This window comes from Falco punctatus, assembly GCF_963210335.1.
Source record: "Falco punctatus genome assembly, chromosome: Z".
In the NCBI taxonomy this organism is placed as follows: Eukaryota; Metazoa; Chordata; class Aves; order Falconiformes; family Falconidae; genus Falco; species Falco punctatus.
The window spans coordinates 25,229,686-25,241,944 of record NC_137586.1 but is presented as its reverse complement, the minus strand read 5'-3'; the positions used below and the strand labels follow the sequence as shown (position 1 = coordinate 25,241,944).

The 12,259-nt window shown below is 44.4% G+C and overlaps 1 protein-coding gene across 1 annotated transcript in view; it reads left to right on the top strand.

Annotated features, from left to right (window-relative positions):
- Positions 1–12,259, top strand: part of THBS4 (thrombospondin 4) — a 47,081-nt gene that overhangs the window by 15,929 nt on the left and 18,893 nt on the right. The window contains exons 5-8 of the mRNA XM_080370856.1: positions 6,235–6,317; positions 6,914–6,965; positions 8,310–8,482; positions 11,776–11,913. Coding sequence (XP_080226982.1) covers positions 6,235–6,317; positions 6,914–6,965; positions 8,310–8,482; positions 11,776–11,913 — 446 coding nt within the window. The remainder of the gene's footprint in view (positions 1–6,234; positions 6,318–6,913; positions 6,966–8,309; positions 8,483–11,775; positions 11,914–12,259) is intronic.

The following is a 12,259-nucleotide window of genomic DNA, read 5'->3' as shown; positions in this document are numbered from 1 at the left end:
AAGCCACCCAGTGGGGTTGGATGGGAGTCCTTTTCCACGTGGGGCACAGTGTTGGGAGGCCCAAGGTACACTGCAGTTCAGGTGACCTAGCCCACAAAGAGGTGTACATATTCCCATCACTACAGACCCAGATCAAACCAGCTGGAGCACCATCAGAGGCAACATGGCAATCATTGCAAGTGCAAAGTCTGCACTTACTGACTTACATGTTATACTGTGATTGCAGCACAGACAGCCCATTTTTAGGGGGGTGTAAACTAGCCAATAGTATTTGACCCAATCATATTGTTTCCAGTTGGAACAATTTATCACGTTTTAGCAAGACCACAGTGCTGGCTTGTTTGATACTGAGGCAAAAGATAATCCCAGGTCAAATGGTGTAAAACTCGGAGGGCCATTCTCATCAAACCTGAACCAGGCACAGTTATTGTTACAGCCATTTGTTTTTGGACAGTCTTGTGCTTTATTCCACTGTATACACCAGAATGTAGTTATGAATTGATTATATTCCAGGATGTCAGTTACTCATCCCCATGGTCACAAATCTGTTTTTCCCCGTATGATCTGATGACAGGTGAGAATTACATTTTCCTCTTCATAACATGTACACTTTGTGCTGCTGATGGTGGAAAAACTAAATGGCTGACTGAACCGCACAGCAAAGCAACTCGCTTTCTTTCTGGGGAATAAGGTTTCACATTTGGAGGGTATCCGTTGTATTCCACTGTCTTGGCAAGCTCCCCACCCTGTCTGTGGGAAGAGTACCCATGGCAAGGGGGTCTTCCACAGATTTAGGCAGAGACACATAAGCAGTAATACTAGATTCACTGAGGGCAAGTGCAGATCCCTTTTTCAAGGCTAGGACTAAGTTATCATCCAAAACACAGGTGACTTGGACAGACAGTCTGCCTATTTTCACTCCAGGTATCTTTGATCCCAGTGGAGTATTATCCATGAGCATATTAACCCAAAGCCTATCTTCCCAGCACCACTTACAAATGTCATGTTCGCCAACCCTAATTACATCCTTCACCTCACAGCCTACACCTTTGTTTACAATTCAAAGTTATCCTACCCAAACCCAGTTGTTTTATATACAAATACCAAACACACCACACATATACATGCTAAACTTATACAAATCCTCCTAAAACTACTCACACAGAATAACAGGACTATTGGTTGTTAAATGACAACTGACATTTCAAATGAGTAATACAAACACGTGTGTTTCAACTCGACACCCTAATATACACACAAGATATTTCAACTTATTATCTCAAACAATATCACAGGTTTGTTAGCTGTATCCATATTAAAAATTTGGTTTCCAGATAAGTATGAGGATTAAAACCAGAAATACCCAACAAATAAAAATAAGCAGTCCTTGGGGGCACTCTAGATTGTTATAGAGGAGTCTGACTCCAGGTGCAATTGTCTGGCATTTGGAGTACCTGTGGACACAAAAAGGGAAAAAGATACTCGGTCGTTATTTGACCGGCAAATGTTAGGTTAAAAGGTGGGTACTGTCCAGCTGGTACTGATTTGATAGAGTTTTCCAGAGCTATCTTTTGCTTCCCAAGCGTAAAGGTTCTTTGGTTAGGACCATTGCCACTATTCCAGTCTGAGGCATTTTAACAAGGATGGACAGGAGAACTATAGAGGGAGTGCACCTGAGTGATAATACCTCTTTTTTTCTAGGTGTGTTACCACTCCATCTAGGCCTGAATGTGTGGCTGCTGACAAAATAGCTGTTGAGTTTGCAATGTTTGGTACCACAGCTGTTAGCAGGGCTGTATCAGCATTCAGGCACTGATAATCAATTGTTGAAGGCCACCTGCCACCTCTGGTCTGGTTTCCGAACCAGCCAGGCAGGTGAGTTATATGGGGAGTGGGTTCTGGAGATAATCTGTTGTTTCTCCAAATCACCTATGACTTCAGAAACTCCCATTTAATGCCGCAGCAGATATTGTGGTACATTAGTGATTTCTGAGTTAGGGAGTGCAGGGGCTGTGTGCAGCAGCACATCCACTGCAGCCTCCCGGTTTCTGCCAGGGTTGGGATCAATGTTTGAGCCACACGCTGCCATTCAGCAGGCACCAGGTTCGCCTGTTAAAAACATCGAACTCTAAAATACTTTCATGATGATTTTAATTGCAGAGCAAGTAGTCGACCTGCGCTTTTAGCTCAGCGAGACATACATCGACTTTGTCAGTTTGACACACACAACATTCACCCAGTTCACAGTGGTAATCTTTAATCTTTGCCATCCAGATCACATGCCCAGCTTCTCAGCATCTTGTGTTAAGAGTTGAAATTTGTGCTCCAGTGCCTGTTAAAAACTTCACAAATTGCCTCTGAGGATCGACTGGAATTAAAATGTATGGGCCATCATCACTTACTCACTAATAAGCTTCCCCTTTCCAGACAGGCAAGCCCAATTGCCTTCAGGACATTACTCATTTTTTTTCACTTCATGTCCTGCAATTCCCCCCTGAGGGGAAGGAAAGAGTTGTCTTCCTTTCTGGGGACTGGTGCTGAAGGAGTTAAAAAAAGGTCCTTCCTTTCACTGTTATCTCATTTCTGGAATGTTTCAACCAGACTCAAAATAATGCCAGTAGGCTGACCTTGAATCATAGCTCTGGGAATGCCTGGGGCTAATATATTCTTCCACAATTCATTTCTCTGTTCTTGAGATTCTGTTTGAGGGTTTTTTAATTTGTTTACCTTTGATCTAGTTTCTGTCCCCTTTTTCAAGGGTCTTATTTTGTGATCTCCTCCCCAGGACTTCAGGTTTGGTTTTCAGCTGCTGCACTGTCCCAGCTCATTTCACGACTGCAGGTAACAATGCCATGCATTAACTCCGCACACATAGGGAGTTGCTTAAGAGCATTATTGCCTTGGCTTTTGTTATATTCAGTATCTCCTTTAATGTTGTCCTGTTTTGCAACTAGGTTGCATTTAAGAATTGTTGGGGCTGCTCTACTCAGTAGTTTTAACATTGCAAAATCTGTTAAATCAATTAAATTCTGTTGTGGGGCTGAGGGCATGAGTCTACTAGGAATTGATTTATTTCCTGCAGAGCAACCTCCCCCTGCTGAATCAGTTCTCTGGCTTAGGCTTAGTGGTGTGGACCTGGAGGTCCTGGGGTTTCCTGGTGGTCTGGCCAACCCGGCATATTCGGTGCCTGTATTTCCTTAACTCATGCATAAGCTCGCTCCAGGTGGGTATATGGGTTCGCTTCTGTGGGGGCTGTGCAGCAGCTGCAGCAGCATTCTTAACACAAGTGGTGTGTATAAGGTTCTGAGCTCTGGCTACGTAGGTTTTCAAGCTACCCGAGAGGCCTCGAATAAGGGGAGTTAGTTTTGTTGGATCAATAGGAGCTAGCATTGGGGATTTCAGTAACAAGTTTCTCTCATACATTGCTTGTAGGCAGGCTGCTTTTTTCACAGATACGGCCAAATCAGAAAACCTCAAGGTTCTGATAACAAGAGGCTCACCTCGGTTTTGCGAGTCTATACCACTGGCCCAATGGGCAGCCCGTGCAGTTAATGAATAGTTGTGGTCACCTGGTGTGATGGTTAGAAATACTCCAGGGCCCCAGTAGCCTCTTGCTTCTTCCTCGCTTAGTATGATTAGGTCACCCCCTGTAAGTGAGACTCGCCACACATATTCCACCACAGATTCATCTGGACGCCTGGAATACTTTTTCTGTAACTTTGTCAATTCAGCAGGAGACTGTGAGATGATACCTACAGTAGCACGGACATTGTTATATCTCTCATTTGTGGTTTTGGTTTTGGTCAATGGTTCTATAGCCACAGGTTCTGGGGTAGGATCATAATTAGAGCCTGCCAGCAGTTCATCATTATCACACCAGAGGTTTCCATCCCATCTTTGGGGATCTGCACACTGTATTAATTTGCGGATTTGCTTAGCCGAGACTGAGGATGGCATTTGATTTAGTAAGAGTATTAACTTTTTGTGTAGTTGATTTTCTCGTCTCTCAGCTGATGCTAACAGCATTTTAAGTTCCCTATTTTCAGTTATTAAGTTTTGGTTTTCTCTTATGAGCTTATGTACTTGTGCCTGGTGTCTTTGGACGCATTCCTTTTCCACTTGGGATGATGCACTCGTATGTTTTTGCAGCAGTTTATCCATGGCAAACCTGCCTGAGATGCCACTTTTCTGTTGTGCTAACAGTCTGATGAGTGGCTGAGGGGTGAGGTGGGACACAGCCCTCCCGCTGAGTCACAAGGCTCAGAAGGGATCCCCTTGCTTTCTAAGCTTCTGAGAGAGGAGTGTAGGTGCAGCTAGATCCAATCCTAGTCTCAGACTCGGTCAGTGGTTTTGAGTCTAAAGGATTGTGTGTACAGCCACTCACCAGAATGTCACACTTGCCTGTCAGAGCCCCGTTTAAGGACTTGCACTGGAACAGTTTTGCAAAGCTGAAAGAACAGATGATTTATTAAGGCGACAGATATAACAAGCTAGGAATTGCTGTTGATAAGTACACTTGCTGCAAAAATTGAGCTTAAGGATTGATAGTAATGCTGTCCCGAGTAACACCCGCCGTGGTCGGAGGCGCAATGCTTACCAGCGAGGCATGCCTGCTTGGGGAGGAGAGAGATCTGGGCCCGTCAACCCACACCGAAGTTAGAGTTCTTGCCCTCAGGAGGGAAGAAGAAGCTTCTGAAATGCCAGATTTTATCGTCTTGGTGAGGTGGGACTAAAGTCAGTTGTTGTGTGCTGATTGGCCCTTAACCGGGTGCCAGGACGCTCCTTGCAGAGTAGGGAGGGTTCGGTGCAGGCGCAGGCTGACGGTTACGGATATGCGGAATCTTCTAGCCCTCACAGAAGCAACGCCAGGCTGAGAGGCCTCTGCCTCACCCTGGGCATCAGTCTGTTGGTTTACTTGTTGGGCTGCATCCGTCATCTGTTCTGCAAGGTAGATGTGCTGCTCGAGTCAAACTGCCAGCTTCCTGGCTCCACTTGCAGCTGGATACGGTTCTTCGTCTGTAGGTCAGGAACTGGGGGTGAGGGGGGTGGGGGAGTGGGGGTGGAGGGGGTGGGGTGGGGGTGGAGGGGCTGGGGGGGGTGGGGGGTGTTGGAGCACACCACCAGAGACATAATATCAAAATATTGTGCCTGCTTAGAACATAAAAGAGCATATATTTGTGAAATTTGTTTTGACATACAGACTTAGAGAAGTAAACAAATAGCTGCTCAAGATTCCTACAAACTCAGAAGTGAGCTACAGACAACTACAAGATACTGTGCTTAATGTGCTCTTTGCTTCTCTTGTCACTGGCTCAAAAGTAATGTTTCATCTAACAGATAAGATTCTCATGTGAATATCCTGAGTTGGTTCTGGTCCTTCCCTATGTCTTATTACAGATGTATTTTTCAGTCTTGTCTAAGAGGTCTTTAATTTGTTTCTTGATATTGACAGTTGGCTTTGGTGTGCATTCATACTTTGTTGAGTAGCTGTTTTGTGAGTCCATACAAACTCTGCACGCCCAAGAAGCAAATGTAGCCATGAAACTTGTGTACAGTGTGATGAGCTGCCTTTTGCAAGAAAAGCCATGTTACTGTCTCAGGTATTAAAAGTGCTGTTTTTATCAGAGTAGGCACTCTTGATGCATGGTTGGAGCTGCACAGTGAGTTTGCTCAGAAAGCTGAGTAACTTCACTTTTGAAAGTATGCAGGAGTTGGTTGTGGTGACATGGAATACACTTATGGAGGGTGACTTGCCATTTTACGCAGAGATACTTCATGCCGCTGCCTTGTCTTCCTGCCCCAAATGGGTTTTCACAAAAACCCAGACCTGAAATCCTAAGGTTTCACTTAGGGCTGCTGGTCTCAGGCCTGGGGGGGACCCCTGACTCTGGCAGCATTAGTTGCTGGTGTTGTTAGGCTTTACTAGAGAGCCTTGACACTGAAATAATGGTAGAAAAATCACAGACTGCTTTTCACTCTGTGGAGAGGTTTCTGCTTTGCCTGTTTCTGTGGTATACAGTGAAGTTTAGTCCAGAAAAGCCCTGAGTTCATTCAAATCACTATAAAAAAATGCAGATACTGTGTTTGCTTTAAGGATTCCTACAGGGATTAAGTAACTATAATGTCTGTCCTCCTTCTCATGGTGTTTCTATCTTGTATCTCAGAAATTATCATGGCAAATGGAGAGTTAAGTGCACTGACTGTGCAGTCTTTTTCATTGCTGTTTCCCTGCAGGTGATTTTAATAGGCAGCTGATGGGTCAGATGATGCAGATGAACCAAATACTGGGAGATGTGAAAGACCTTCTCAGACAACAGGTATTGTATAAAGGCTTCAGTGTGAAACATCCCAAGCTTGCCAGTTTTGATAGAGTCAGGGCAGAGTTCACATAAGCAATAAACTCCTGTGTAAAGTTTGTTGCCTCAGAGCCACAACACAGTGGAAAAGAAATAACCGTATGGGTACTGGTACCTTGTGCTCATTGTGGAGGACCACTAAATGTGGGAGTGCAGGGGCCTTATTCAGACCCAGAAAATCTAGTGTCTTCAAGTGGAAAGGAACCAGAGTAGCTGTCCTAACACACTGTTAGTTAGTGGTCAGTCTGTTGCACAGGACTGAAATTGCATTTGTTCTACCTGCTGGTGGGTGTCAGAACTGGAATTGCTGGTGGCACATGCTGTTAGTTAAGCCTGTCATTTTTCAAGTCCCTGTTGATGAAGGCTGAAGTGAAGTACAACCGTTATTGCGATCCTTAATTTTATGGAGTACAAGGAACATCTTATTTCAAGAGAGAGTACGTATGTCACACGGTTTGAGTGGCATCCTGGGGAAAAATGATAATGGTTCTTCTGGCAGCCAGGTGCAAACTGGAGCTGCCTATATCTAAATAATGTTTATTTTCTATATCCTTAAGGTCAAAGAAACAACATTTCTGAGAAATACCATAGCTGAGTGCCAAGCATGTGGTAAGTGTTCCTGTTATCGCTTGTAAAAGCCAACTAGATCAGATGTAGTGTCATTTTAAAACTAGTATTGATTGCATCAGCTGTATGTGGTTTCTAAGAAGTACTTTTTAAAAAACACCATGTCCAAAGTTCTAGATGTACGAGACACAAATTTAAAATAGATTTTTATTAGAGAAAAAGCTTTCCATTTCCATAGACCTGACAATCACCTACTGGGAAATAAAACCCCCACTAAACTAAGCAGTACCACTCACCCTGTACTGCCAGTTCTCAGTCTGCCACAAAGCTGTGCCACATGTTCCTGGGGAGGGAGACGTTGCCTGCCAGGTATCTCATGAGCAATCTTAGTAGAAGGACAAGGGAGGAATCATGTTCTGCTCTAGCTGGTGTTGTCACTCTGAGGAAGATCCTGTGCAGTCCACCTGAAATTCATCTGATTCTGAGTATGCAGTCACTGGTTAACAGCACTAAGACCCAATAGGTGGTCTCCAGCTTTTCGCTAAATGGAAGAAATAAGTGCTTCCCCAAATGCCACTGTATGGTCCTCCAACTTAATTGATGATCAGGACACACACGCATTCAGTATAAACAAAAGCCACAAACCCAACTCCTTTACTGGGTGGGATGAAAGGCCTTGAACTCAATGGGTCTTTTAGTTGATTTCTTCTCCCAGTCTGTCAGTCTCATCAGGACTCAAGCTGAGCTCAAGCCAGGTTAACCTTCATGTGTAAGTGCTGAAGAAATGTCTTTAAATCCTGCATGCATCATTACTGAGGTTCATCACCAAAACCTTGCTTTTCCCCAGGGCTGGTCTCTGTGCACCCAAGTCGGTGTAGCTGCATGTCCTGCTGTGTGTTCATGGCCTGCCCGCTGCTGCTTTTTATTCCTCATACCTGTAGACTATCAGATGGCCTCTTGCGAAACCATGGCAGTGTTTTTCTTATGAAGTGGTAGTGTTGCCAATTTAGCCAGAAAAATACCTTGTACCATCACACTTGGGTCCCTTGGGCCATTGAGGTCACTGGCTTTTAGATTCTCCTCCTCTGGCCAGCAGCAGGTCTGCGCTGGGACTAACATAGCAGGAGGGCCACTATCTGTAGCGAGGAGAAGCACATGGACGTAACAAAATAGCCTTAATTTCCCCTGTCTGGGGACACAGCAAGCTGCTGGGCCATTCCCAGCATGAAGTCTCTTCAGCCGCAGCACAGCTGGTAACAGCACAGCACAGAAACACAAAACCCTGCTGCACAGTGTCTCGGGGATCTCTTCAGAGCACTTGCCAGCTGAAAGCTATGGTGGATGTTTCTTTCAATGGCTGAAACTATTGTTCTTTCTTCATTAAAGGTTTGGGAACTGTGAATTTTCCAACTCAACTTCCTAGGCGCAGTAAACCCAAGTGTGAAGTTAATTCCTGCTTCAGGGGAGTCAGGTGTGTGGAGACAGCAGAGGGATTTCAGTGCGGCCCCTGCCCTGAAGGGCTCACGGGAAATGGAGTTACCTGCTCAGATATCGATGAGGTAAAATAGTGACTTTCACTGAATTTAAAAAAAAAAAAAAAGGGGGGGGAGCAAAAAGCTACAGTTTTATACATATCAATGGATTGCTGATGCTTGCTGTCTTCAGCATTTGCTGACTGCTTGCATGGTGAATATTAATTCATTTTGATTTGATTCTACCTCCTGATTTTGCTGTTGCTGCAACTTTACAGAGGTTTTATGTGTGAAAACTTGAAATACCCTGGTGAGTTGAGAAGTCACTTAAAGGAGTGTAATGTATGGAAAAAAACCAGCCAAAACAAGCTTTCAACATAGTTGTTTCTATTCCACAAGAAGATGCAGTAGCTTCTGTTACAGGCTGCAGAAGCCCTTCTTGTCGATATGGGCTTTGTTTCTTTAAATTGTAGTGCTCTTGAACCAGACTTGGAGTCCAGAGTCTTCTCTTCAACCCAAACTGGAGCCATGTTTTCAGCATTACCTTAAAAGTCTGTGAAAGAAAATAAACATTTATTGTTATTGTTCCTTTATGGTTGTGTTGAAAGCTGATTATGTTGACTTGATTTTTTTTCTTGTGCTATATGTTAGAAGTTCAGAGCTTGCTTGTATTGAGGACTGAGTTAATAAATTTACAATATCTTAAATGATTAAATAAAACCTGTGTTAATTGGAATGTGACACTTACTCAGAACACAAACAACAAAACCACTTACAGCTTCACCACATTTTTTATGTGTGATGGTTTTTGCCGTTACTCTTTAGTGATTTTTGTGGAAAAGCACTTGGATACAGTAGAGCAGAGGACCAGGAGAATTATGTCATTAACTGTGCCTGTGGATAACACAGTACTATACCGATGTACCTGCCTGATGATGTAAAATAGCAAAAGCATTCCTTTTTTCTCCTTCCTAGCCAACGGATGTGCTTTGACTGCTTTTTTGGTTACTTCCTGCTGCAGGCCATCAGCAGACAGGTTGCAATGTGCCCAAGTTATATCTGTGTGTGAAAAACACTGGGTAGAGAAAGTGGGTTGAGTGTGGCAGTTTTCCTGAGTTGCAGGCAATGTCTTTTGTTATGCCTCATGTGGCATGTACTGTCTGCTGCAACAAAAGGTGCAAAAAATGGAAATGAAGCTCTGAAGTGGGAATGCAAGAGGTGAAGCTGAGACAGCTGTGGTGCAAGTTTCATGCCACAGACAACCATGGTGAGAGACTCAAATCAGCCTGAGTGGAACCCAGCAGTACAGTTGGGTTCTCCTGAGCCATACCCAGACTGAGGCAAAGCATGGTGATAATCTCCTCCCTGCCATTTCCAGAGTTGAAGCAACTCTACCCATGGTGACAGTGGTGGGAAAACAAACTGAGGATAATCTGTGGTAGCCTGACCTGAACGTGGCTTTCTGTGAGCAGTCAGGCTCTGCCACTGGAGACTGACGTGCCTTCGTTTTGTGCCACCAGCCCACATGGTAGACCTGGTCTCACATTAGAAAGAGCAAGGAAATTTTGCCAGAATGGTGTCCTCGACATCCAGTTTTGCTTGTTTGAGGGCTTCACAGGGACACTGCTATTAAAATGCCACCTAGTCTGGTGTGGTTTAGTTTACCAGTAAATAGCTCAAAGCTTTAACGGCTGGATTTTCACTTGTGGTTGTTCCAGGGGAAGAAAAGAGGTAATAAATGACATTAACTTTTCATTGCCTAACAACAGGGGATGTCATTTGTCTTCCTGAGTTAGCTGACTAAGAAGGAAACTAATCCTGGGGTTTTTTTGAAGGTCTTTGGGAATCTCTTCTGGGAGAGCACCTTTCTACTGAATAAACTGTTTCTGTTCTTCCTAATAACTGGAATTTAAAAATAAGTTAATATACAAATTCTAATAAAGTCAAATCTAGAAGCTTCCTCGCTAACAGCTGCCATCATCTTTTCTGAGGCTGTTAGCATCTCTTCAGTATGCTCCCTTATTTGTTACCAGTTTGAGGACATCACTTTCATGTGCTGGTGCCCTGTACCTTGGGGGCTGCAGCTCTGCTCTGTGTAATTTGAGTGCCCTCTGCTGTCTACAGTAAAAAATCCACAGCAACTAAGGAGCACAAAATGTCTCTAGTCCTAGTTTTACATTTTGCTTACGCTAGTTGTGGACCTACTTCTAACAAGTCTTTCCGTCAAACACTCTTTGATATTGAACGTACCTTCTCTTGCTCCCTTATGTGTGTGTTTGATTACAGGTTGTACGTTTGTTTTAGGTGGGTATCTTCTGGTTTGATCACCCTCCATCTTGTGGATGTTTTTCTATGAACGACAGAGGGGGTGGGAAAAGACATATCTTTAAAACTTTTTCTATTTCTTTCTTGTGTTTCTTATTTATTCTTGTCTTTGAGCCATATGCAGCATGATGGCATGTTGATATTTTCGGTACTCTTATAAATATTACCTGGCAGCTAGTGTTGATGTTGGAGAGGCAGCAGTGTGGGATGTGGTTCCCAAACTGGCAACCACAAGGCCAGTGAAATGGATCACAGCTGTTCTGTAAAATATCATGAGGTAGTGAAGTGAATGGCGCCTTCAGGCTAAGGGTGATGCTGTGGGCATGTGCTATTTCGGGAGAAGTGCCAAAGGCTGTCTGTGGACCTCCGGTCTAGAAATGTGGTGCTACTTACACGTCCCTGCTCATCTGGCTTATGTTAGGGTGACTTGCCTAAGTGTAAATGAAGGAAAGTGCTGCTGCCACTTCTTTGTGTCCAAAACACAACTGCAGGACCATTTGTTGGGTTGGAGTTATGTGGCTTTCCTGATATTGCGGTCTGGACTCTTGCAGGGGACTCTCAGCCTCCGAGGGAGCTGAACCTGCCCAGCAAAAGGAAGGACCTTAGCGCAGGGGTCCTCAAACTGTTTAACCAGGGGGCTGGCATGCGGATGCAGTGGCAGGCAGTCATCTGCGTCTGCTTGGTTTCCCCCCACAACCCCCGGAGGGGGGTGGGGGGGGTGGGGGTGGGTTCTGTAAATACCGGGGGCCGGATTGAGGACCCTGGGGAGCCGTATCCAGCCCGTGGGCCATAGTTTGAGGACCCCTGTCTTAGGGCATCAGCTACAGGCTATAAAGGAAGATTGCAAATGTTACTTAAATTACAGAGATAGCTGAAGACCCACTGGGGTCAGAAATACCTGCAGAGACTGTTCCCTCTGTAAGCCAGCTCTGAAGAGAAGACATATGCAGACATTGCATGTAGCATTGCCTTTGACTGAGAAGTCTGTGCACATAGTCAGAGTCTGGATGTTACTGAAGCATGAACGTGTGCTGGGTTCATTTTTTTCTTTGCAGTGTCGTTACAACCCTTGCTTCCCTGGAGTGCGATGTGTGAACACTGCTCCAGGTTTCCGATGTGAGACCTGTCCCCCAGGATATACAGGACAAACTGTGCAAGGGATAGGACTCAGCTACGCCAAGAGCAATAAGCAGGTGAGCGTCAGCATTCCTGCAGCAACTATCATTGCAAGGTGCTGGTTTATATCAATGCCTCTGTATCACATTTTGTTTATACTTCAGTCATTCCATAATTGACTTGTGCAGTTAGGCAGAGATCAGAGTGTTTCAGTTAGAAGATCTGAGTTGTTTGCTTGGCTTTAATGGAAATATTAATCATCTAATATTCAGGACTGGTATAGAGACAAGTGTCATTATCTTTGTAGGTATCTCTGATCAGTTTTAAAGGAGGCTCCACTGATGTCTGTAAACTGGCTTTGAACTAGGAAGGGTATGATAGAAAAGGCCTATTTTACTGTCATTTTTGCATTTTCCTGTAGCA